General features: G+C 65.0%; 1 protein-coding gene across 13 annotated transcripts in view; it reads right to left on the reverse strand.

Annotated features, from left to right (window-relative positions):
* Positions 1 to 25,043, reverse strand: part of CAMK2B (calcium/calmodulin dependent protein kinase II beta) — a 94,672-nt gene that overhangs the window by 3,316 nt on the left and 66,313 nt on the right. The window contains exons 6-20 of one of the 13 annotated variants that reach the window (XM_036863298.1): positions 21,079 to 21,151; positions 17,603 to 17,705; positions 17,431 to 17,514; positions 16,634 to 16,728; positions 16,338 to 16,460; positions 15,795 to 15,878; positions 15,027 to 15,069; positions 14,026 to 14,100; positions 9,026 to 9,063; positions 8,788 to 8,859; positions 7,257 to 7,301; positions 5,643 to 5,691; positions 4,127 to 4,240; positions 3,704 to 3,784; positions 2,724 to 2,837 (exon numbers count right to left, since the gene is read on the reverse strand). In XM_036863298.1, the coding sequence (XP_036719193.1) occupies positions 2,724 to 2,837; positions 3,704 to 3,784; positions 4,127 to 4,240; positions 5,643 to 5,691; positions 7,257 to 7,301; positions 8,788 to 8,859; positions 9,026 to 9,063; positions 14,026 to 14,100; positions 15,027 to 15,069; positions 15,795 to 15,878; positions 16,338 to 16,460; positions 16,634 to 16,728; positions 17,431 to 17,514; positions 17,603 to 17,705; positions 21,079 to 21,151 (1,193 nt within the window). Of the gene's footprint in view, positions 1 to 2,723; positions 2,838 to 3,703; positions 3,785 to 4,126; positions 4,241 to 5,642; positions 5,692 to 7,256; positions 7,302 to 8,787; positions 8,860 to 9,025; positions 9,067 to 14,025; positions 14,101 to 15,026; positions 15,070 to 15,794; positions 15,879 to 16,337; positions 16,461 to 16,633; positions 16,729 to 17,430; positions 17,515 to 17,602; positions 17,706 to 21,078; positions 21,152 to 25,043 lie in introns of all 13 variants that reach the window. The other 12 variants (XM_036863299.1, XM_036863301.1, XM_036863300.1 and 9 more) reach the window with 12 other exon arrangements.

Genomic DNA, 25,043 nt, shown 5'->3' on the forward strand with positions numbered 1-25,043 from the left:
CTCTCTCCTCTGGGACCTCATCCACCCCCATCCCCAGTTCACCTGTCACCTCTGCAGAGGTGGCCTCGAGCTTCAGGCTCTGATCGCCCCCCAGTGCAGCCTGGCTCCCCCACCAGACCCCGCCCAGAGGGCCGGGCCTGGGCTCGTCCGAGGGCAGCAACCAGTCCCTGCCACTTCCGTCCCTGCCCAGGGCGGCCCGTCACCCGGGACCTCGCCGCCTCCCGCCTGTGGCACCAGGTCCAGCCCCTGCTCAGGAGCCCCCACCTCCCACCTGCGATTTACTCCGTCAGCTCCGGGCCATCCTGCTGATCTTGCCAAGGGGACGTCTGCACACCCCGACACCCCGACACTTGTCAACCCCCCTTCTTCACAGACGTCGTGAGCCACCCCCGCCCCACGTGAGCCCTCAGCCAACAGCCTTGCAGCTGGAATTGAGTGACTCTTTTTCTGTTTTGTTTCCCGTGCGCTCTGATTTTACAGTCACCTACTGCACTGTGGTGAGCCGAATCTTCCGCTTAATGAAGTAATATTGAGCGTTTTTAAACAAAGCGTAATTAAAAATGGAGTCGGTATAAAGAGAAAGAATTAAGTAAATAGAAACCTAGGGTCACAGCACACATTGCAAAGTCTGAAGTTTAGGAAACGGCCACCGCGTCCATTCTGCAGATGGGAAAGCTGAGGCCACACGAGCCCAGTCACAGCCCAGGAGTGGGCTGGACGCTCCTGACCCTCGGAGAGGCTGCCGCCCACGTCTAACCCCACGCTTCGGAGCAATCCTTCCTCCCCCAGTGGCATGCTGTGCAAAGGGACTCCTGGGGGCAGGGGTGACGCTTGTTATTGAGGACAAGTCTTCCCCACCAGGCAGCTCCGGCGACGGAGCTGAGGTCTGGCTTGAAGTGCAGCCCCCATGTCCCATCCAGCTCTCCTGGGGTGAGCTAACAGGCCAGGGAGGCCCGGCCACCGGCAAAGGTCCAGGCGGACCCCCGTGACCCCAGGTTGACCCCAAGCCCTGTCCCTCAGCAGCTGCAGGGGCACCAGGATGCCCCCAGCCACCCCAGGGAGGCAGCTGCACAGGATCAGCCTGGATTGTGCGTAATCCCCGATCATGGAGAACACGGCCCCGGCCAGTGGGCACCGACCCCATTTACACGCTGAGACAGCTGGCGGGGACGTTCCCGGGAAAGGAGGCTACTCACGACCCAGCCCAGGGATGGCCCTCTGCAGCCCGGGCCTCGGTGCCGGGAGGGGCCGATCCCTGGTCCCAGAGCTGGAGCGGGGGCACCCCGGCTCTGGCACTCACCCACTCAGCCCAATGAACGCCAGATATCACCCCGCAACGGCCCCTCAGAAGTCCCTTCTCCGGGCCGGCCCGACCCACGTTCCTTCACCCGAGGACCCTCACACAGGCCTATGGAGCTGGGATGCTGGGAACTCCGGGTGAGAGGAGGGTGCCCATCCAGGCACGAGGACCCCTCTCCCTGAGGGAGACTGATGGGGGGGCCCCCCTGCCCTCGGTGCCCCCCAGGGCTTTGCGTCTGCCCCTCCCTTGCACCCTGCAGGCCCGGCCACACCTGCCGAGTCCAGGCCCCTAGGCCCCCTCCATTCAGTGCTGGTCACAGCACCTTCTGTGGCCGCACCTCCTGGAGTCAAGCTCAGGACAGACCCCTAAAGGGGCGAGCCAGTGCTGTGGGCCCCCCGGGTCAGCCTGGGGTGCTCAGCACCCGTGGCATGCCCTGTCCTCAGAGGTCCGCACCTGGCCTGCGCACATTCCTAGGGTGGGTCACAGCCCTGGGCCGAGGTCACGCTGCATGTGACCCCCTTGGGCACAACCCTCCGCATCTCCTCCCCTCAGCGTTCTCATCTGTGAAAGGAGGGGCCGCAAGGATCCCAGAGATGGGGACGTGGAGGCCTCTAAACTCGGATAAGACGCCGCACAAATGGGGAAGGGGATCTGCCCACTCCCACGGGCTCCGCTGTGCGCCCACCCGCAAGACCCTGCTCCCTCACCTAGGACACTCGCCTCCACTCCCCTCAGCCAAGCCCGGATTTAGGCCACAGTATTCAGGCCTCCGAGCCTCCCCGACTGCTCGCAGGGCCTCCCTCCCTCTCTCCCTCCTCTCGGCCCAGCCCCTGGGGCTGGCCTGCAGCAGGTGGGCGGGGGTCAGCACCCTTCCGGCCCGGCACTCACCCAGCCTCTCCCCCGCCATGCCCGGCCCCCGGCCCCGAAGCCTCTCCTGAGAGCCCGGTGTCTCCCCGGAGGTGGGGGTGGCTGCCGCCCTGGGGTGTCATCCATCCCTGTAAGCGATACCGGCGGGCGGGCAGGCAGGCGGCAGACGGGCTGCGGCGGCTCCTCCCTGCCTGGGGAGGTGGCCCAGCCCAGCGCCTGCCCGGCCGGCCCCCGCCCCTAGCATCACCAGCGGGGGAGTAACCCCAGGCACCACCCCGGCCGGCACCCGTCCCACCTCGCTGCGGAAGAAACCCACAGACTGCAGACCCTGGGAGCGTGTGGCTGTAGATCATGCAAACCTGCTTCCTGGTTCTCCCCACACGTGCATGTCTTTAGCCAAACGGCAGCTCCATGTGGAATTCCCTGCACCCCACGACCCCCTACCCGCGAGCCGGCCCCTTCCCAGAGCCAGGGGGCGGCGCACCGCAGCCAGGGGTCTCCACACCCCTGTGAGCCCCCAGGAGCAGCCAGCAGGGCCACTCAAGGTGCTACTTACACAGGGTGGGTGGGGAGCCTGGCAGAGCCGGAGGCGGGCAGGGTGGGGGGCCCTGGGCTTCTGGGGTCCCCGAACCCCTCCTCACCGTGTTCAGGATGTCAGAGATCCTGAGGGCTGGGGCAGACGAGAAGTGAACACGAGAAACACGAGGCAGGCGGGGAACACACAGAAGACAAAACCTATGAGCGGATGAGCCAAAGCCAGAGAGAGTGGGGGGGACAGGGGAGTCACGAGGGGACATGGGGGGACATGGGGGATGGAGGGGGACACGGGGGGACATGGGGGGATGGAAGGGGACAGAGAAGGGTGTGGGGCACAGGGGAAAGCTTCAGGAACGTTCAGGCAGCTGCACCTGCCTGACCAGGTCGGTGGGGGCGCGTGGAAAGCTGCTGCGGGCGGAGGGTGCCCTCATTGAAGGGCAGCCTGGCCCAGGAGGGGACAGAGGAGGTAGCCCAGTGCAGGACAGGCCCTCGGGCGGCGCCCGACAGGTGAGGAAGGGACGAGCGAGTGGAGGATGAGCAGGACGTCCGGCCCTCTGCGGAGAACCCAGTTCTGCAGGGAGGCCGGGCCCTTTCTTCTCCCCTTAAACCCCAGGCCTGTGCTTGAGAGGATTTCTGTAACAGCTCCCTGTGCCTGGGCTCCCCGGGGCCCACACGGAGTCCGCGTGACTGGCAAGGGCATGGCCCAGGGCCCGAGGGGCAGGGCACGTGGGTGGGCGGCCTCAGAGGCGCCCTGCTGGCTGCCCTGGGCCTGGGAGACCCTCTGGGGGAGAGGCCTGGGGCCCCGGACAGCAGTGCAGGGAGCAGTGTGGGAGATGAGGGTCGAGGAAGCAGGGTGGGGGGGAGTTAGCGCGTGTGCCCCCCGACGGCCAGCCAGTTAGCCAGGCCTCTGCAGCCCGGCCTGGGAGCAGCTGAGGCCGTGCACGGCAGGACGCAGGAGCCGCTGGGCAGCAGAAGCAGCAGGCCTGGGGCACTACTTACATGGGGTGGGCAGGGGGCCCTCGGCTTCCGGGGTCCCCGAGCCCCTCCTCACGGAGCTCAGGATGTCACAGATTCTGGGGGCTGGGGGGACAGGAGGCAGACATATGAGGAGGCTGCCGGGCGAGGCTGGGGGAGGGGAGGCAGGGCCTCTGCTCTCTCCCGCACTGGGGCCTGTCTCAGCATCAAGGAGCCCTGGCCCTGACACCCAAGCAGGATGGTGGACCGGGCGGCCCCCCAGGCCAGTGGGGAAGGCCCTCACGGAGCGGGGCTTGAGGGGCAGAGACCCTGGGGAGCCTCAGAGGGGGGCTGTCGGGGGCAGGCTGGTGCCCAAGCTCGGCCGGCCCTTGGCTCTCGAGCGCCCCTTCAGAGGAGCTGCAGGCCCTTCAGGGAGACCCCCGCAGCAGCAGGGGCCCGGCTACTTACATGGGGTGGGCAGGGGGCTTATGGGAGCCGGAGGCGGGCAGGGCAGGGGGCCCTCGCCTTCTGGGGTCCCCGAGCCCCTCCTCACGGAGCTCAAGATGTCAGGGACCCTGGGGGCTGAGCAGACAGACGAGACGTGAACGCGCAGGTGAGGACACGCAGGAGAGGAGGGGGAGTGCAGGAGAAGGACCAGAGGGGCTAAGCTGGAGAGCCACGCGGTGGGGTCCAGGGCCCCTGGGGCGCCATCACCCCCGCGTGCCCAGGGCTGTGCGATCACGGCAGGTATGTGAGGCAGACACAGGACCACGTGCAGGGCTGGACATGGGGCCTTCGAAGGCCGGGCTCCAGGTGGGAAGGTTGTGTGCCAAGGCTAGCGGAGGCCCGTCCTGGGCCCCCTGAGGCTTCCCTGCATCTGACGGATGACACAGCTGAGGTGAGAGGCCCCCGGGGCCCCTGCCCTGCCCTGCCCCGCCCCACGAGGCCCCTCGGGCATCTGCCCACCCTCTCCCAGCCAGACAAAGGGTTGGGACGAGGCTGGCCGGGCTGGCCCTCTCCCCTATGCTCCCGCAGGCTCGGTCCGCCTCAGGCCCCCAGCCTGCTGAGGCAGGGACAGACCCGCAAGGACAGGGCCCGGGAGAGGTCTGGATGACCTCTGTGCTCCACGCTGATGGTTCGGGGCCTGCAGTCTGGAGAAAACACATGGACGTCCACCCTCCCTGCGTCCAGAGGCCAAAGCCTTATGCTCGCTTCCACTCTGGGGCAGGGAGGATACTCAGGACAGGGTCACTGCATCCCCCTAAACTGGCAGAGTGGCCACTGCCCAGCCCAGGGGCAGCCCTGAGGGCACCCAGCGCTCATCTACACAAGCGTGTGGCCGCGAGGGTCAGGCGGGCCCTCCACGTGGGGACGGGCGGCCTGGCCTGAGTGGAGTGGGGACCACATCCCCTCCCTGGGGGCAGCTGAGAAAGCCGAGGGTGGAAGAGGGGGCCCTGGGTGAGCACACGGCGCCCGGCACCCTGGGGCCCTTGTGGGGCACAGACAGAGCATGGCCCAGCTCGGCCTGGGAGCCCTGAGAGTGGGTTGGAGCTCGAGTCTCTGCAGCCCACCCCCCAATCCCACAACGAGCCCAGGAAACGCCCCTTGCTGCCCGTCCACGAATCAACTGCCAGCCGGGCAGGCACAGGTTTAAGGACCTTTGAGAGAAGAAACAGCAAATTCAACCGTGGGAACTGGGTGCACAGCCCCCAGAGCAATCTGGGGGCCCGTGCGGAGAACCGGCCCACCCAGGGCAGCGGCTTCCTCGCTGCTCAGGGCGCCCGGGCCCGTCAGGCTCTGCTTGGATGCTATGCCGGAGACTGCCCGGCGCCGGTCTGTCCCCAGGCTCAGGTGGGACTGCAGCCCTGAGCAGGGTCAGCCCTGGGGGACACGCCCACGTCACAGGCCTCGGCCTGTCTCCATCCCAGCTCCCCACCCGCCAGTGGCCCGCCCCGCTGCCCCCGCAGGCGGGGAGCTGGGGTACCTTTTGTGTCTTCGTCCTCTATGGTGGTGTGAGTGCTGTCAGATGACTCCTGGGGAGACACGGGGAGACAATGGGTCAGGACGTGGCCTGAACCCCAGAAACCCACAGGCAGCGCTGGAGCTTCACACCAGCCCCAGGGGTCACCTGTCCCCAGGCTGGGTCGCCATGTCCCCAACAGCTGAGGACCCCAACTTCCCCTTCTCCCCACAAGGCACACCCAGTGGAAAGAGTCCGTGTGCTCAGATGACTCATTAACAGGAGAGAAAAACAAGCTTTTTGGAGTTCCAAGACTCCGGGCGAAGCACAAAATCATCCACAGCCCGTGCACTTTGGCAGACAGGGCGGAAGCTTCCAGTAGGTGCTCAGGAACCCTGGCCTGGCCCAGACAGACTGCAGCAGTAACCACACCTCCTCCCCAGGCCTGGACCGTCCAGCCAGGCCTGGCCTTACCTCTCAGGTGGCCTTAAGGGCAGAGAGGTGGCCCCAGCACCTCCTACCTCACTCTTGGCTTACTGCCCTTCAGATACAAAACCAGGTGCCAGCCACCTGTCACCGAGTCCCCAGAAGGCCTGCTTGCTCCTCAGAAGGAACATCTTAACAGGGTCCCCAAGGGACCCCCCCGCCCCCTCCAGCCCCCTCACAGGACACACTGCTTTGGGCCCTGGGCCAGGAATGGGGGTGTCTACAGGTTGTAGGATCAGGGCTCACACCACAGCCCCAGAAGCCTCACTCCAGACACAGCGTCCTAGGAATACCCATCCCTGGCCCCGAGTCACAGAGGACACCCAGGCTCTTCCTAGCACCTTGAGCCTGGGGGTCGGCCCAGAGCCAATTGCCCAAGGCCCCCTGGTCCTGGCCCATGGCTGGGGTGTGTGGGGACCCTTTGAGGATCCCAGGCCCGGGTAGAAGTCTGGTTCTGGAAACATAGCGTGGCTGCCCACCCACCCCTCCCCCCACCCCAGAGAGCCAGCCCCTTCCCTGGCCCCGGGGTGAAGATGCCGATGGGATGGGAGCTGATGCCAGAGCAGAGAGGAGGAGCGGGAGGGGGGGTCAGCTCAGCGGGAAGCACCGGGCGCAGCGGGCAGAGGTGAGGAGCAACGGGTGAGGTCGGGGGGGGGAGTCTTTGCTCCCTCCTCCCTGCCCCACACTCGGGGGCACGCCGGGCAGCCCACGCCGGCCCTTCTCCCCTGGAGCACGCAGCCCTGGCCGCGCATCACGGAGGGCACCCAGGCTCTTCCTGGCACCCTGAGCCTCTGAAATGGGCCCTGCATTCGGCTGCTCCTGGCTAGGCTGGGCCTGGCCATCGCCAAGGCAGGAGAGAGAGGGTCTGAGAAGTGGACCCTGCTAAGGACATGAGGAGGCCCAGGCTCCTGTGTCCACCGTGGACTTGGTACAACCATGCCTCCAAACAGGGCAGCACCTGGGGCCTTTCCCCAAAAGGGAGCAGCCCGCGGACTTGGGGGGCTCTGTCCTGCCTTGGGAGGGGTCCCTTGCACAGTTGTCTTGGCACAAATGCTTCCCCGGGGTCAACATCCCAGAGCTTCCCCAGGGCCAGGGGGTCTGCCTACTGCCTGAGCAGACGCTCCCAAGAGGGCGGTGAGGAACGCGCAGTACCTTGATCCCGTCCACTGGGTTATGAATGACGGTGCTTTGAGGTTCCTACAGAAGAAGGAAGCACAGAGGAAGGAAAGAGGGAAGTGAGAAGAGGAGGAGAGCGGAGGCCCCCCAGAGGAGAGGAGAGGAGAGGGTGGCAGCGCAGCAGGACGGCGGCAGATGGCCAGCGGGGAGCAGAGCAGCTGGAGAGAAACCTGGGACGATGTGGATGGAACAAGCAGACCTGCTCAGACCTCGCGGGCGCCTGCGACAGGAGGGAGGGCGATGGAGAGCGTGCGCCTGAGGGCCGTGGCGAGAAGCCACACGCTGGGTGCCCTGCCTCAGGCGCCCTGCCCCTCTCTTTGCCGCCGGACCCTCTGCCTCGGCATGGGCGGGGCACAGATTTGAAGATGTCATGGGGGTGTGGTGGCACATGGGATGGATGGGGTCCGAGACGGGGCTGGCTGCGAGGCCGGCACGTGGGACCCTCCCCTCCTGGGCCAAGGCCGCCCTCCCACTCGCTGGATGGCCATTCAGCAAACCCAGCCTCCCCACGGGCGGTCCAGGGCTCACTCCCAGAAGCGCGGCCTGGGGCCGGCGGGGACACCAAGTGTGCTTTCAGCAAACTCAGAACCTGTGGACCAGCAAACCCCAGCCCCTCGGGATGGCCTGCTCTGTACGAGACACCACAGGCGCACAGCATACTGGGCAGGAGGGCCGGTACCCGCTGGCCACAACCCTGAACCACCAGCTCCGTCCCCTGGACAGGACCCTCCAGGTGAGGGCTGGCGCTGGCGGGTCCCTCTGACCTCACGTCCGCCCAGCCCTCCCCAGCAGGAACCCCTGAACCCTCCGGGCAGCCACAGGCCAGCACAGCCATAGAAGTGTATCTCCCCCCACCTGCCTCGGGGTCTGCAGGACACAGACTCTGATGGGAAACGCCACGGCTGCTGCTGCCCTAGACCCGACAGCTGCTGCTGGGCCGTCACCAGGGAAACCACCAAGGGGTCTCTGTCTCCCTCCAGATCACTGGGCTCTGAAGCTAAGGTCAGGCCCACCCATTCTTCCTGGGGAGAAACCAAAGGCCCCCACCTCCCAGACAGCGCACCCCTGCAGCACCCGGGAGAGGGGTTGGCGGGGGAGTCCCCACCGCCTAGCCTGTCCTCACCCCCGACCCCCGGGCCACGCTCCCTGCAGAGCCTGCCCGGGCGGATCTCTGGGTCAGCCTGTTGCGAGCAGAGGAGCTGAGCAAGGTTGCTGCCCTGGATCCTGGCTCTCAGCCTCACCGGCTCCCTGACGGGCTCTCACTGCTGACCCACAAGTCAGCAGGGGCCTGTCCGCTGCCCCCAGAGGGGCTCTCCGGCACGGCCTGAACTGGGGTCCACCCTCACTCCCACACCCGAGCGGCAGTGGGGCCGGAAGGGCTAAGTGTCGTCTGTCAGAGACAGGCTGGCAGCCAGACCCCAGCTGTACCCCAGGCCTCCCGACAGGCGGCCACCACACAGCCGGGGTACGGGAGGGCCGAGAAGCGGGGGGCTGAGGGGTTCAGTACCAGGGCAGCTGGAGGAAGCGTCCCCTTGGGGCTGGTGGCAGCTGCACTGTTTTTGGTGCTATTCGTCTGGGGCTGCAGAGAGAGGAAGAGAAGCCATTAGGGAGAGAATGAGGGGGTCACACCCCTTCCTTGGGAGGGGAGGAGGCCCAGAGGGAGCTTCGGGGATTGGGCAAAGCTGTAGGCTTGAGACGGGGGAGGGGGGGGACCCAGACCCCCAAGGGCCAAGGCAGCGCCTCACCTTGACTCCGTCTGCTTTCTTGTTGAGTAAACTCTTGGCTGCTGCATTGGAGGAAACAGACATGATGAGTGAGGGGCCCGGGTCCCACCGCAGCCCACCCCTTCGGCGTGAGGCAGCCTCGGGGACCTGCGCGGAGCCTGGGCTCCCCAGGACCCAAGGTCCCAAGGCAGAGGTAGCTTCTGCGCCCAGCTGGGGACGGAGTGGGCCTGTGTCCTATGCCGAGCAGGGCCGCCCTGGGGAAGGCCTGGCCAGCGCTGCCCGAGGACCCTCGTCCCCGGGACAGGGCCTTCCCCCGGCCATCTGCCATGACCTTGGAGGACACCAAGGTTTCTCCTCCCACCTGTGACCAGCAGCTTCCGGGAGGGCAGCATGCGGGTTCCCCGAAAAGGAAGGCAGGGCGCTGCCCCTCACCCGAGATGGGAACACAGGGCAGGACAGCAGATTGGAGTGGTAGGCACCCCCATGTTCTCAGGCAGGGGTGGGTGGGCTGCAGCTGGCCACCCACAAAGGGAGGGGCTCGTCCCAACCCCAGGTGCCTGCTCTCAGCCTCCTGGCCCCCCTCCCTTGGCAGACCGGACGCGGAGCTCTGCTCCCAGGGCCAGGCCTCAGGCCACGCCTCTCAGCTCAGAGCCCCCGAGGGGCAGCCTCACTCTCCCTCTTAAACCACCCCGCAGCCCGAGCCTTGGGGCCACTGCTTGGCCTTGCTCTGGCCGCGCTGACTGGGCCAACCAGGGCCTCTGTGCCCACCTACCAAGGACCTTAAGCTCTGAGTGACATCAACAGGATGACACACCTGGGTGAGGGTCCAAAGAGCCGCCTGCATCCCAGGTTCCCACCACCCCTCAGACGCCCTGGCCCAGCAGACGGCCCGTCTCACCCCAGCCCTCCCCGCGCCCCCGGGGAGCAGGTTGGGGGCGGCCCGGCTCTGCTTCTGCCTCTCTGTGCGCCAGCTTCAGAGGCCCTGACCTGCCACACCCCACAGGCCCTTAGCCCCCCAGCATCTGCACCCTCCGCAGTGGTTAGTTTTAATTACAGAACTTAAAAAAAAAAAAAGAGAAAAAAGGAAGTCAGCTTACCTTACGGAAAAGGAAAGGTGAGGAGGGGAGGAGAGGGAGTGAGGAAGAAAGGAAGAGAGAGAGAAAACGAGATTTGTGGACGTTCAGGCAGGGAGTGCAAGTCTGCAGCCCGGGACTCAGCAGCTCCTGCCTCACCCGCCCTGCCCACGCTCACGCCAAGCGGTGCCCCAGGACAGCCGGTGCGGGTTAGAGAAGCAGCCCTGGGGTCGGATGCCTGAGGGTGGGGTCCCTTGTCCTGGAAGGAAGGTGGCACAGTCCCCACCGCCGGCTCCAAAAGCTCTGGCTGGCCAGCCCTGAAGGGGAGGCCGCCTGCCCAGAGGGAGGAGGAGGGTGGCCCCCAGCAGGCCTGCGCGGGGACCTTTCCTGCTGGGAACATCCCTGGAGACCGTTGACTCGGCCGGCACATCAGAAAGACCCAGAGAGCTGCAGTGATTCTCAAAGTGCGGTCCCCCTGGACCCCACCCCAACCCCTGCCAGCAACATCCGCATCGCATCGCATCGCCTGGGCCGCCCCAGACCTCCCGAGGCAGAACCTCGGGGGTGGGCTCAGCAACAGTTTAACTGTTCATCTGCTCTGGGGGATCCTGACGCTGCTTCAGTTCGAGAACCACTGATCAAGGTCCCCAGTGCAGTGACCAGGCCAGTCCCAGGTCGCTGGGCCACCCCCTGCTGATTGCCTGTCCCTGTCCAGGTGGCCATCGCCGCCCTCCGGGCTTTGCTTTGGCACACAGGTGGCTGCCCCCAGCCAGAGGGCCCCGTGGGGTCATTGGAGACCTGCTACACTGGGCGCAGCTTCCGTTCCCAGCCTTCCTCCCCAGCAGACCCGTCAATTCCCTCAAGTTTCCCTCCCAGGATCCACGGGCCAAAGTTTAACGAGAAGCCTGACTCCTGGCCCAACCCTGTCGCCCGGTGGGCTTCACCCCGTGAGAAGCATCACAGTACCCCAGGGAGTGAAGGGACCACAGATCATCCCTTTCCTCGTCCCCCAGTTCATCCTCCCAAGGGCGAGGCCTCACCTGGTGAGGCCGGACTCAGGATCACACCCTGATGCCCTGGCAGCCCTGCTCCGCGGGCATCCAGGACCAGAAATGCCGCCTGCTCAGGGCCACAACCCACTTCCCACTGCGGGGACTGTGAAAACCTCCCTGGTGGCAGCTACGTCCGCCTCCCTGTAACTCACCACAGAGGAACAATCCAGCCCTGCAGACATGGGAACTCCCGGGCCTCCAGGGCCTGCAGCCTCACTCCTGACCAGCATGGCCCTAGCCTCCCTGCTGACCCCGAAGTGGGGGTCGTGCTGTGCTCACAGAGCCCAGGGACCCTGTCTATGCTGGCCGACCAGCTGGCTGGACACAGCTGGAGGAAAGTGGGGTCCAGCCCGTCTTGAAGGCACTCGTCGCGAGAGCTGAGCAGGCGAGGAAGCTGACCCCCAGCCCCCAATTTAAGGTGGGCAGTTTGGGGAGAGTCACCTCCCAGTGCCACACAGCCTTGGCCAGCAGCATTCCCGGCCGGCTGAGTCAGAGCCAGTGCACGCCAGTGCTGGTCTGAGAAGTCCGGCCAGGGCCAGCCCAGTGCCCTGGTGGGGGCAGAGTCAGCTCTGCCTGGTCTTCCCCTTGGGCAGGAAAGGGGGGGGGTCCCTGGGTCAGACCCTGGGACAGTCCTGGGTCGCAAGAGGGTTCCCTTCAGTCCCTGATTCTATCAAAACCCACATTCCAGACCGTGCTACACGGGACGGTACCAGTTCCGCTCCCTAACAAGCCACCCCTCCGGGGATTCAGTCGGCCACCACGGCCCAGGCTCCAGGATGCCCTGCAGCAGACACCTGTCCTTGTAATCGATTCCCAAACACTCCTCCTTGGGAACCCCTGTAACCTACACCTGCGTGTCTGGGTGCAGCGTGTCTGGACACACAGCTGCCGTCTTCCTGAGTGCAGCTCCTGGCCGCCGTGTTTCCTGGAAATTCACATCTCTGTCTGAGAATAACTCCAGAATCCTGTTGACTCCCATCTACACTAGCGGTCAAAGGCATAGGGAGTTTCCTTTGTGTTTTCTCAAGTCGAATTCAAATCGAATTCATTACTACACAGCAGGAGCCAAGGTGGACCAACCAGGCGCCCTAGACCCCCGGAGACAAGCAGAGACCCTCTGTCCCACCCCGGCCCGGGTCCTTGGGGCCAGGCCATCACTGCCACCCCAGAAGTTTGCCTGAGTCTCCTCTTGGTGAAGGCCAAGTGGGACTGACCAGGCCGCCTTGATGAACTGCAAGAGATCTACAAAGACACCCGGTCTTTCGCTGGCCGAGGGCACTATGTCACCCCAGAGGCCGTCATCCACAGAGAAGCGACGGCCTTGGGACTGAGCCCCCTGCCTGCCGTGTCTGCTGGGTCCAACGCACTGGCTGAGATGGGCTGACCTAGCAGGGATGGGGGGCTCAGGCCACAGGGCCCAGCCTCTACCTCGTCCCCTAGCTCGTCACTCAGGGACAGCCATGCTGGGCTCCGTCCACATGCACAGACCACCCCCAGGACAGAGTGGCCCTGGGCGCCGGGGGCAGAGCCGCACATGCTCGCGGCCTCATGCACGGACGCTCCGCATCCCCTTGCAGGCAGCGGGCATTGCAGGTGGGCGCCTGCCTCGCTCACCGCCCCCCTGCCCCCGGCTTCACCAGGAGCCCCTAGTCTCACTGTCCCGTGTCCCTCTGCCCCTCCCTCCCTCTCAGGTGCTCCGGAAAGGCCCAGAAAATGAAGCTGACTCAGGACGACCCCCGGGGGCCTGCCTGCTGGACCTGTCACCGGGCTCACGGGAGGAGCACAGGCCCTCCTGCTGAGGACAGCCCTGCCCTGAAAGCCCCAGGAGGCAGCGGCCGGGGTCCTCTGGGTGGGCAGGCGGGCCTGCGCACCCTGCGGGGTCATGGGGTAAGAGCTGGGCTGGATGTGCAGTAAAGAAAGGGCCCGGGCTTGGGAGGGGCTGGGCGTCTGCCCTGTCCCGGCCGACATTCGAGGCACTGGCAGGAAATGCCGGGCTTCTTCTAGGCCCCTCAGCTGCAGCTGGCTCTGCCCGCCCTACACCTGTGCCATCCTCAGCTCGGGCTGGGGCCATGGGCCCACTAGGAAGTCTTGGGGTCCACTAGCCTTATGTGGTCCGGCCAAGGTCATGGCTGGATGAGCGGGAGCTGGCCTGGGCCTCCTGGGAGGTCTGCCCGTCACAGACTGGGGCACAGGTTAGCAGAATGAGCCTCTCCCCTCACAGGTTGGGGATGAGGTAATGGGGGCCTCGTAGAAAGAAACCAAGAGGAGGCCTTCAGAGTCATTCTCTGGGTGGCCGAGGGCCCCGTCTTGGGGCTCACGGGGCAGACGTGCGTGTTTGGGACTCAGCACAGACCACCGGCTCCGTGCGAGCGGCTGGGAGCGCAGGGCAGGGCCCTGGGAGCGTGTGCGGGCCAGGTCGGGGGTGGACGGGGTGGCGAGTGGGCTCTCACGGGGCAGGGTCTCTGCCCACGCCCTTCTCCCCAGGGCCCCCACTCGGGATCCAAACTCCCAGCAGCAGCCCCGAGGCTTCCTGGGGTTGGTGTCAAGGTCATTCTGAGCGGGGGTCATGATGGACAAGTGGGGAGTGAGCCTGAGACAGCAAAGGGCTCTGACCAGAGGGGTCTCCTGACCCCCAGACTCAGGGACCAGGACTGGGGAATTCCGTCAAAGGCATGGAGGGCAACTCGGCTCAGGGGTCAGCCAGCCTGGCCCCTCCTGAAACAGGTGGGGTCTGAGGCCGCTGGGACAGTTGGGACTGCCTCCCTGCCCACAGGGGCTCTGTGGGTGTGTCCAGGGCGGGAGCAGGGGCTCCCGGGGCCTCTGGGGAGGCCCTCAAGGCCCAGCCAGCGGCTGCGTGCAGTGAGGGGACCTGCATGCCGACAGGCGGGACATCTACCTTGTTCCACCAGCCCCATGGTGGTGCCGGAGGCCGCGGTGGACATTGTGGCTGGAGCGGTGGTCTGTCTGCCCACTGTTAGCACCGGGTTAGAGACGAGGGGAGGGGCGGACACAGACGAGGGGTGGGCGAGGTGAGGGAAGAAAAGAGACAAAGGAAGCAGAAGAAGATTAGAGTCAAAGTTTAGGTGACGGATGGTTCCAGAATCCCTTTCACAAGAGCGTGAAAACAAGATGGAGACCGATTGACACTGGAAAAGCATTTGCCTCCTTTCTCCTTGGAAAACCCCAGCGGGGCCTTCCGGGTGCCTGGCTGGGCGTGCGGACAGAACACGTCCTGTTAGTATTGGTGTGACGGCATGCCCCCCCCGCCCGGCAGCACAGCATCACAGCAGAAGTAACAGGACGGGGCGCGTGCTGATGCAGACGGACAACGAGGACGGACCACAGACGCTCCCGCACCAGCATCGCAGGCCACAGACAAGCCACAGGAGCGCCAGGGGGCAGCCGCCCCGCTCGGGTGACGCCGTCCCCGCCGGGCCCGCCTGGGCCCATGGCCTCAGGGTCGCCGACAGCCCCCCAGAGCGACCGCACACCCCCAGCCCTGCCCACCCTCGGTGCCCGGGTGGGCGGCCGCCAGCCCGAGTATCCGGAGCCTCCTCTAGCCGCCCCCTAACCCACACACAGAACGGGTGCTCCGAGGATTCAGGACAACAACGAGGCCACAGAGGTGCCGACCAACGCCTGGACAGACACACGGAGCTGCGGCCCGGCCGGCGGGCAGCTCAGACACAGACCCAACACGCAGGGACGTGCCCTCGCGGGGCCCGGCCGGAGCCCAGGCCTCCTCTGTGGCCCGAGGGTCTCAGAGAGAGGAAGGTCGGGCCGGGCCAGCAGCAGAGGAGGGGACAGTGGGGTGAGGACACGGTAGGCAGCTGGTGGCGAGTCGTTCCCCAGCCTCCCCGCCGTAGGCCTGCTCCTCCTGGAGAAGGCTGTACTCACCTGAGAAATTCCGCGTGGCCAGCATGGTGGTGAGGATCGCGCCCTGGGGAGAGACACACAGCTGAGGCCAGGCGGGGCCCCCCGCCCGGACCTCGAGTCACGGCCTCGCAGAGAGGCAGCTGCACCCAGACATGCCACCCACGTCCAGCATTAAAACAGGGACGCACCCCAGGCCCTAAACTGCCCACTGAGCCCAGCTCCTAAAGGCTTCAAGAACCCCCGGGGCTGCAGCTGGGGGCCTGCCTCTCCCCACGGCGCCTCCTCTCCCTGACAGGCACGTGCACGCCAGCCGCCAGGCCTGGGCACTCACTCCCAACACAGAGCAGCCTGTAGGGAGGGCGCCCCCCTCCCTCCCTCCCGACCTCCCCCTGCCCACCCAAGCAGCAGAGCTCGGCTGATCTCCTGAGCAAACCTGCCCCAGGTCAGAAGCTTCTCAGCCGGCTCCGGCTCAGAGAGCATGACCGACCACAGGGCGCCTTTCCCCCCAGGGAGCCCCAGGAATGCCTCATGGGCGGCGCGGACGGCTGAGGAGGGACCAGCTGTGCACCTGGGGGCCAGGCCCACGTCTGGGCACCTCTGGTGTTGTTGCCACGGGGGGACTAGTCTGGGACGGCGCTGACGAGCAGCCCGTCCTAGGTGACTGGGACCCCCACAGGCCTGCTCGAGCCCCTCCAGCTGCTCCCAGGGCAGGGCCCTCGGCTCCTCTGGGTGGGTGAGCACGCGTGCCTAGCGTGGCACCCTGGCCGCTCGCTGGGGTCGGCGTCTCACCTTGAGCTTCCGCCGGGCATTGAACTTTTTCAGGCACTCCACGGTCTCCTGCCTGTGCATCATGGAGGCCACAGTGGAGCGTTGCTGTGGGGAGGGGGGCGGGAGGAGGGGGTCACACGCTGCAAGGAGCCCTGAGGGGCATCAGCTCTGTCCCCAAGGCGGGGCTCAAAAGAGGGGGCTCGGGGCAAGGCTCAGGGCAGCAGCACCCCCAGGGCCCTTGCGCCAGGAGCTGCCAGCCGCCCACTGCAGCCGGAGGCCACCTGTCCCCGCTGCCTGCCTAACCCCCCAGCCCGTCACCCCTCATGGCCTGTCCGCCCTCCCACCTGTCCCTCACCCGCCTCGCTACTCTATCCCCTCACGCCCTGGACTGGGCCTCCTCTTCCCACGGAGCTCCTTAGTCTCCCAGGGACTAAGGTCTTTAAACCCGCCAGCCTTAAAGCCACAGGCCACGCAGCCCCCGGGAAACCAGGGGACCCACTGGGTGCGAGGAGCGCGCGCCAGGGTCGACGCGCCGGGGGGCGGTCCGAGGCTGGGGCGACTTACGCAGACCCACGGGTGCTTCAGCGCCTCGTGCGCCGCGATGCGCTTGGCAGGGTTGATGGTCAGCATCTGGTTGATGAGGTTCTTGGCTTCAGGAGTGACCGTGTCCCACTCCGGGGACGGGAACTAGGAAAGGAAGCCACGCACAAGGGAGCCTAAAGCCCCCTTCCCAGGCAGGAGACAGGATTCTCCGGGGGGGCCTCATCTGGAAACGGGCGGCACCACCCCGCTCCCTGCCTCTGCCAGCCTGCCTCCCCCGGACGGGGAGGGGTTGGGGGGGGGGGGGTCCCGGCACTCACGTCGTAGGCCCCGGCCTTGATCTGCTGGTACAGCTTGTGCTGGTCCTCGTCCCAGAAGGGGGGGTAGCCCACGAGCAGGATGTACAGGATCACCCCTGTGGAGAACCGCAAGCGCAGGGCCTCGCACTGCCGCCCGCGCTGCCTGCGCCCGGCGGCTCAGCCCTGGCCCACGGAGCCCACAGCGCGGCCACGAGCCAGTGGGGCGCTGCTGCGTGGGGTCAGCTGTGTGACCCCCGGCATGGGGGTCAGATGCCCGGCTCTGCCACCTGACAGCTAGGGGACCCTCAGCCAGTTTCCCAGCATCAGCTAGGGTGGGGGTCACTGCCCGAAGCCAGCAAGCCCCATGAGGATACCGGGACCCTCAAGGTCCAGTGGGACACCCCCCCGCCCCCCGCAGCCAGCGTCAGCAAGTGTCACTGTTTGGAGACCCTGACGGCGGAATGGCATGAACATTTCTTTCACCTCTGCTCTACCCTCACCCTACTTCACAGGAGGGCCCGAGGCCGGCCCCCTCCGCTGCGCAGAGGATGGGCCCCGCCAGGGTGGTGTGCACGGTCTCCAGACCGCCTGCATCCATCCACCACCCGGGCACCTGTCGCTCCTTCTCCAGACCGCTCTGCGGAGCGCAGGGCAGGCGCTGGGGTGGTGGGCTTCTCAGCAACAGCCAGGATCGCATTAGCGACTCCAGTCTGGGAGGAGAGGGCGCTCCTAGCAGGGGGTAGCCCTGTGAGCCAGCCCAGCGGCGGGTCCCTCACAGTGGCCCTGCGGCCCTACCCCGCCCTGCACACCAGCCTCACCGCACGCCCAGATGTCCACCGGCTTGCCGTACGCCTCCTTGCGCAGCACCTCTGGGGACAGGTAGCCCGGCGTGCCAGCGAACCCTAGCGGGAGGGGAAAGGGCCATGTGAGCGGCCGCGGGGGCAGCTGACGCCCCCAGCCTGGCCCCCGGCCGGCCAGCCGGCTACTCACCAAACCACGCCTGCTGGTCCCCCTGCACCTCGATAGCCAGGCCGAAGTCTGCCAGCTTCACTGCGGCCCCTTTGCACTTGCTGGCCAGGAGCAGGTTCTCGGGCTGCGGGGAAGGTGACCGGCCCGAGAGCGTGTGGTTTACACCCAGGGGTGTCACGGGAGGGAGGGGGGACAAAATAGTGCTTTGCAGACAGGGGCGCACAGGTCTGACCCGCCACCACGTGGGTGTCCCCCCAGCACAGCTGACACCCTTGGCTTGGGCGTATCCCAGAGCTCTGGGCCCCCCGGGCCTGCACCCCACAGTCTGTCCCTGCCCCCCCACTCCCCGGGGGCAGGGACAGGCGCCCCAGAGCTGAGGGAAGCTGGCTCTCAAAGCGCAAGCTTATGAACTCAGGGCGCTGGGACCAAAACTGAGCACACCCTACAGGCCCTGGCAGGCTGTGCAGGGGCCCGGGACCTCCACCGGCAGAGGGGCTTCCCTCCCTTCACCACGACTGGCTGCACAGACAACTGCCTGCTGGAGTGCTCAGGCACTTCCTGCAGGACGGCAACCCTCCAAGGGCAAGAAGGAACAACCGAGGGCCCCCGAGAGCCGGGCAGTGCAGGACGTCTGCCCACCAAGTCCCACCGGCCCCATGCTGGGCAGAGGGGGCCTGCCTTGACCGCTGCCCATCCAATGCCCACAGGTGGGAAAGGTCCCATGCAGAATTCCCTGAGTCGGGGAGCAGCGTCCTTGCTCAAGCTGGAAGGACGTTCATCCCTGTCCCACTGGAGTGCCAAGGCTGCTGCCCCCTGACTGGGGACACTTGGCCCCAAAGGTCCGAGGGGGTCCCTGTCCACTGTGTCCTGTGCGCTGGGCCCCTCCCATCCCAGCCTATCCCACCAGCCTCACCACCTCCCAGCGGTCAGCGCTCAGAGCTCAAAGCCGCCGGACTTCCTCATCCCTGACTGCCAGGGGCCTCTCTGGGCCCTCGGCCCCCCTCGCCAGGCCACCCTCCTGACGGGAAGGCCCGCTGAGACCACACTGCCACTTTGCTGCCACCAAGAAAGACAAACACCACCAACCGAACTGAGTTAACACCGCTTGTACACCTGGGGTGTTAGGACGAAACACGTGGAAGAGATGAAGTACGCCAGCCCCACACGGCAGAAACCAGTTCCTCCAGGCCCACACAGCTGGCTGGACGAGGCGCTGTCCCTCCAGGTGATGCGTGCTGGGGACACTCAGCCCTGTCTGCCCAGCACGGCCTGGAGGCCTCTGAACATTTTATTTTTTGATTATTGGTCTTTTTTTTTTAAATACTCCCCTTTCCTTCCTTTTTCAAAGTTTATTTCTTAATGCACGTCCCATCAACTTTTTTGGCCACAGCGCACGCCATGTGGAACTTCCCCGACCAGGGATCGAACCCACGCCCCCTGCATTAGAAGCACGGAGTCTTAACCACTGGACCACCAGGGAAGCCCGCCTCTGAACACCTTGATTTTGCAAATGTGCGTGGGGCAAGGGGACCCCAACCTCTCCACACACCCCACATCAAGAAGTCTGAAATAAACACAACATTGTAAATCAACTATATTTCAAGTTTTTAAATATTAAATGAAAAAAAGAAGTCTGAAATCGTAGGGGTCAGGGACTGCAGCTGTGGGCTTGACCTGACTTCTACAGGTCAGATACCCCCACCCCGAGGAAACAAACCAGCACTCCTCCCCAGGAAGAAGGAGCTAAGTGGACTTGGTCCCTGGGAAGAACTGGACGAGAAGGCCCGGGGCCGGGCGGTGGGGAGAGGCAGGGGACCCAGCGGGGCCCGAGCAGTGATGCCCTGCCCCCGGGCTCCTCCCTGCCTCCCTCGCAGCCCCCTGAGATGGCACCAACCCCCTCTGCTCTCTCCGCCCTCCACGTCTGGGCTGAGAGGACACCCACCGCAGCACCGCTTCTGGGGGGCTGTCTCAGTCAAGACGGCGGGGGCCTCTCTAGAGGAGGAGGGACAGTCTGCCCCCCGACACCTGGCAGACTCCTGCCCCCTCTTCTTCTTTCCAGCAAGGGTTCTGTTTGCCCCCAGGGCACACCTGGGCTGGGGGGAGCATTCATCTCCATTTGCGAGCTTTGGCCTCAAAGTTACTTATGCACCACGGGGCCCATAGTCAAGGGGGTATGCGCGTCCACTCCCCTGTGGCCCCTCCTCCCAGAGGCCCCCAGATGAGGCCGATTCAGACCAGACACAGCGACAGAGGGGGACCCACAGGACAGGCAGACACGGCGGGCCTGGGTGGGCATGTGAAAGGACAGGGGACCACACGGCACATGCAGAGAGGGAGCGGGAACACAGGAAGGGCACAGGAGAGGGTCCTGGGCCTGCTCCTGGCAGGACAACATTCCAAAAGCAGCCCCACAAAGATCAGCTCACAGACACACACCCCTCGGTGGCCCAGGAAAGGGCGTGACCCCATTCAGCCCGAGCACCCATGGGAAGGTTGGTCTCAAATGCCACCAGCAGGTCTCTTAGCAGGGATGACAGGCCCAGGGGTCCCCCCACCCCCCAACAGAAGAAACTGACCCAAACCCAGACTTGAAGAAAGTTAAAAGCAAAGAAAGGAGGAGAAATTGAGAGGAGGAGGAGGGCGGAGGGGGAGGGAGGGGGAAAGGAGGGAGGGGGAGAAGGAGGGAGGGAGGAGGATGGGGTGTAGCTCCTCCTGAAGACCCTCCCACCACACTGAGCCCTGTGGGTGACAAACCTTGTTTTAAATGCGCTGTGGTCACTTTGCCCAGGGCTGAGCCAAGGGCCACAGAGACTAGAAGAAAGGGCTGGAAGTTTGCAGAGACCACCCAGGCTGGTCCCTCACCCCCTTTTCCCGAGGCATCAGCCCCACCTACACGGGCATCACCTGTGTCCCACCTGCCAGGTCTGAATCTCAACCGGAGCCCAGAAAGCGAGACCCCGTGTGGACATGTGTTAATAGGCTGATTTTTTACAACTGTCCCCTCTCAGCCCTGGAGCCTAGAGGTGCTGGGAGGGACGTGTGCAAATACATGCATGCACACACACAAACACCACGCACACACGTGCACACATGCACACATACACACATTCTCTCACACATGCATGAACGCACATGCATGCGCACACAATGCTCCCACACACATATACACACATGTGAATGTGAGCACACATACACCTGTGCCCACACAGGCACACACGCACACACATGTGCACACAGACCCACATTCTCACATGCACGCACCTTCACACACAAACACACATGCACACACACGTGCTCATACACGTGCTGGTGCACACGCACACACACTCACATGCATGCACCTTCACACGCAGACACACATGCACACGCACGTGCACACGTCCCACGCACACAGTGTCTCCTGGCGCTTGCACTGCCCCAGCCCAGAGCCTCCTGTTAAACACAACATGCAGTTACAGACAACAAACACCTGGCACAGAGCGCGGTGGGGGACTCACCTTGAGGTCCCTGTGGACAACCCCCATTTGGTGGCAATGCAGAACCGCCTCCAGGATCTGCTGGATGCAGTGACTGCAGCAAACAGCAGGCGCATTAGTGCGGGTGGCCCCCGAAGAGTAGGCGGGGGTGCAGAAGCAGGGTGCTGTGTGGCACTGGGGTGGGGTCCCCAGCCTGGCAGGGGGCCGCGGGAAGCAGGGAACCAAGGTGCGGCCAGGCCCCCTGCGCCCCCCACCCTGCCTTCCCCTCTGGCCAGGCCCTTGGAAGTGCTGCTCAGAGGAGACATGCCTGGCCCCAGGGCACTCTTCCCCAGGCTCATGCTGGCCAAGCCTGGACCTGAGCTGGGCGCCCTGCAGGAGGGAGGCCCGGCCTGAGCCCACACCCTGCAAGGCAGGCTGGAGATGGGGGAACCCGGGCAAGGAAAGGGCAGAGTTGAGAGGGCAGGCCAGTGCCGCAGTGTGGGGTGACGCCCTGGCCACTAGGGCCCCCCTCTGTTCTGGCGCAGCGCTAATGCTGCAGCCTCCAGTCATTCATGTGCTAGAGCAGGAGTCATTTCACTTGAATAAACTTGAACCTCCACACTGGCTGCTGGCTGCCGTGCTAGACAGCTCAGCTACATAGCAGCCCTGGGGTCCCGGATGCGCTCCTGGCGAAGAGGCAGCCTGGCACAGCCCAGGGCCCCAAGCCAGGGGCTTCCTTCCAGATCCGGGAGAAGTCCCAAGCCCTCCAGGGTATTACTGACTGGAGGGAGAGACCCAGCTCTCCTCAGGCGCCTCCAACACCTGTGCTTCAGCCACGTGCCCTGAACATCAGACCTAGATGCCCCCAGCCCCTGTGGCCTGAGCCTGCCTCCCCCAGGTGGCCCCAGGGGACTGGAAAGTTTCCAGCTGCCCCAAAGCCAGGCACAGACCCTGGGCTCCCACAGCAGCCCTGCAGCGTTACCAGCCACGGGAGACAGGAGGGCCACAGGCTCCCTGGAGCTCACCCCCTGGGGTCTCAGCCACAGCCCCTCTGGGTGGGGACGAGGGATGCACAGGCAGATTCCCTCAGGACCCTTCCTGCCATGGCTGGACCCTGTGGGGTGACTGAAGGTCAGCTGGAGGGGTGGGCTTCGTTTTCCTAACAGCAAACTCAGAGAAGGGATAGGGGACCAGGCCTCTTCCTCAAATACCTCTGGCCACATCGGGAGACCACCTGCTGCATAGAAAAGTAAACCTGAGTTTCCCCCCTGCAGAAACCTAGACCTCAGAATCCTGATGATGGATTCCTGAAGTTTGCAGGGGTCAAGAGGAGCCGGGCCCAAACCTGTGGGTGACAGTCCCCCAGCACCCCCTGTCCTTAGGTGCCTCTAGGGGCTGGAAAGCCCACCCCCACCCCACGCCCTGAGCTCTCCTGCCTGACCTGCTCCCAGTGCCTCCCTCCCCACTCCTGCCCCTCCCACAACGTCCTCATCTGCCAGGAACAATCCTTTGTGGTCCTCATCCCCATCCTTGCATCCCCAGCTCCACACCCAGCCACCACCAGCCCTCCCGTGACTGCAGACACGGGCTCAGCACCCCTCCAGCCGCCCAGGCTGACCCACCCAGGGGCTTCCCTCCTCGTGGGCAGAGCTCAGCCGTGAGGTCAGGGAAGCTCTTCTAAGGCCAGGACAGGCCGCTGGGTGGAGACAGAGGCCAGATAAAGGCCCAGCACTTGTAGCTGAGGCCACTGAGCCAGGGCCTGGGGCAGGGTACGCTGGCTTTCCCAGTCCCCAGGAATCTGCGGCTCCCTGGCAAACCCAGAGCCCTGGGGAGGCATGCTGGGGGCATCACTGCATCCTCACGGAGCTCAGCCTCGAGTCCCTGGACCACCCGCACGCTGCAGCACCCGACCCCATACAGGCGCTCGGACACCCTGGGGCAGACCAGCCCCCGCCTGTGCCGCTGCAGCCAGACCCTGGTTCTGTCCTGGGGGACACGCGTCCCAGCCGTGTGCCGTGTGCCCTGCCATCCCCGTGGTACCCCGGCCCTCCCTCCAGCGCATCAGCAGCCCTCACAGCCCACAGGCTGGCATCTCCTGGGCCACTGGCCACTGGCCGAAAGCCCTGGAATGATCTGGCTCCAAGCTCAGGCCTGCTGAGACCCCTGCAAGTCTTGAGCTTTGGGTCGAGCCCCTCTTCTTCCTCCACCCTTGTGAGCTTGCCTCCGCTCTCAACCCCAGGACGCTCTCTGGACTCTCCTCCGTGTTGAGTGAGCGTGAGGCACCCACGTCGTCCCCACTGCAGTCACGCGGCGGCCCTGCGCTCTGTGTGGGCGTCTGGGCAGCGTCCGTCTCTGCTCCGGACTGTGGCCTCCATGACCACAGGGACATGTCGGTTCTTTCCTCTCGATTGTGTCCTCAGGCCCAGCCTTGTAGGAACGTGTTCCCCAAACGTCTCTTGGACCCAGGGATCCATCGGCCGCAGCACCGATTGATACGTTGGCTCAGATGGGGGTGGGCTGTGCCCTCTGCCCTCCCCCGCGCCTCCTCTTGGGGATGCAGGGCCCCAAACCAGCGCCAGAGATGGGGTGACTGCTCCTGCTGAGCCAGCGTCTCTCCCTGAGCATCACAGAACTCAGCCCGTTGGCTGAAGTCCAGCTCTACAGCTCCGATGCAGTCCCTGTCCGCCCATCCCGCAGGCCCTGCTCAGGGCGCTTCGTGGCCGCCCTGATGGAGAGATGTGGCCTCTGCGGCCTGCAGGTGGATGGGACACGCACCTGCCTAGAGAGCGGCCCATTCCAGCTAGCCCGCCCTCCAGGGACCTCTGGGGACCGCTCCCGGGGCCCTCCTCACCCTGCTCTCGCCCTGGTCTCCCGGCTGAGACCACGGCCTTGGAGGACATGAGGCTGCCTGGCCAGTCATGAGGTCCTGCCTCCCTTCTGCCTGCCATTTACATCATACCATCTTCCTCGTGGGGCCTTTTTTCATATTCTGAACAACTTAGAAAGTCACTTTTGTGGTCAGAATTGTTCCCAAGCGGCATTCCAGACGCTGGCCGGGTCCTGGACGTTATTCTCAGGGTTCTGGGCTCGGCTGTCACCTCAGATGTGCTCCTCCCCCTCCTCCTCCTGCTCCCCCTCCAACTCTCCTCCCCCTCCCCTCCCCCCTCCTCCCACTCCCCTCCCCCTCCCCTCCCCCTCCCTCCTCCCTGGGACAGCCAGCCTTCTCATGGGCCCCCATAAGCATCCCTCACGAGCCATATTGCTTTTCAGGGTTTTTAAAAATGGGCTCTAAATATTCTGAACTTTGCTTTCCCAGGTTTGAAAAAGACCCCTCCTTTTCCCCACAAACTCCAAAATAAAGATCCCACTTCTACCTCAGAGCAATCTCCAGCCTTCTTGGTTAGAAAAAGGTTCAGAAAAGCAACTCCTGCCTTGCTTCCTCTTCCTCTAGAGATGTGACACGTTGGAAATTCATCACTCGCTCCGCTTTGAGCAGCACGGCCCCGGGCAGGCCGCTGGAAGGGTGGCTGACGCACTTGGCGGGGGCCGGGCCTACACCCTGGCCAGGAAGGTGCCCAGCACCGTGGCCGGGCGTCTAGGGCTCCAGCCTCAGCAGAGCCCAGGCCCCTTTCACTGGGGGTCCTGGGGGCACACCCTCCCAGGGCGGGAGAAAGCCTTCACTCCATCTGCCACAGCTCCTGACGATGCCCGTGGGAGACCCACCCACGTGGGCGTCCACAACACTCTCTCAGGCCCTCCTGCCCGAAGGCCAAGCACCAACACAAAGGTCAAAAGCACACTTCCAGGGTCCAGGACTCCCGGGAAAAAGGGCAGCCTGAGGTGCGGGTTTAATGAGTGAGGCCAGCTGGAAGGGATCCCCGAGAGTGTCCCTCGTTCCCTCTCGCCCCCGTGGCAGTCTGGCTATGAGCAAGGTGGAGTCTATGAGAGGAAACTAGGCATTTGTGGGTGGGGCCCCAAACGCCAGGAGAGCCTCCCCATGGGAGGCC

Source organism: Balaenoptera musculus, chromosome 9 (assembly GCF_009873245.2).
Source record: "Balaenoptera musculus isolate JJ_BM4_2016_0621 chromosome 9, mBalMus1.pri.v3, whole genome shotgun sequence".
NCBI classification, from domain to species: Eukaryota; Metazoa; Chordata; class Mammalia; order Artiodactyla; family Balaenopteridae; genus Balaenoptera; species Balaenoptera musculus.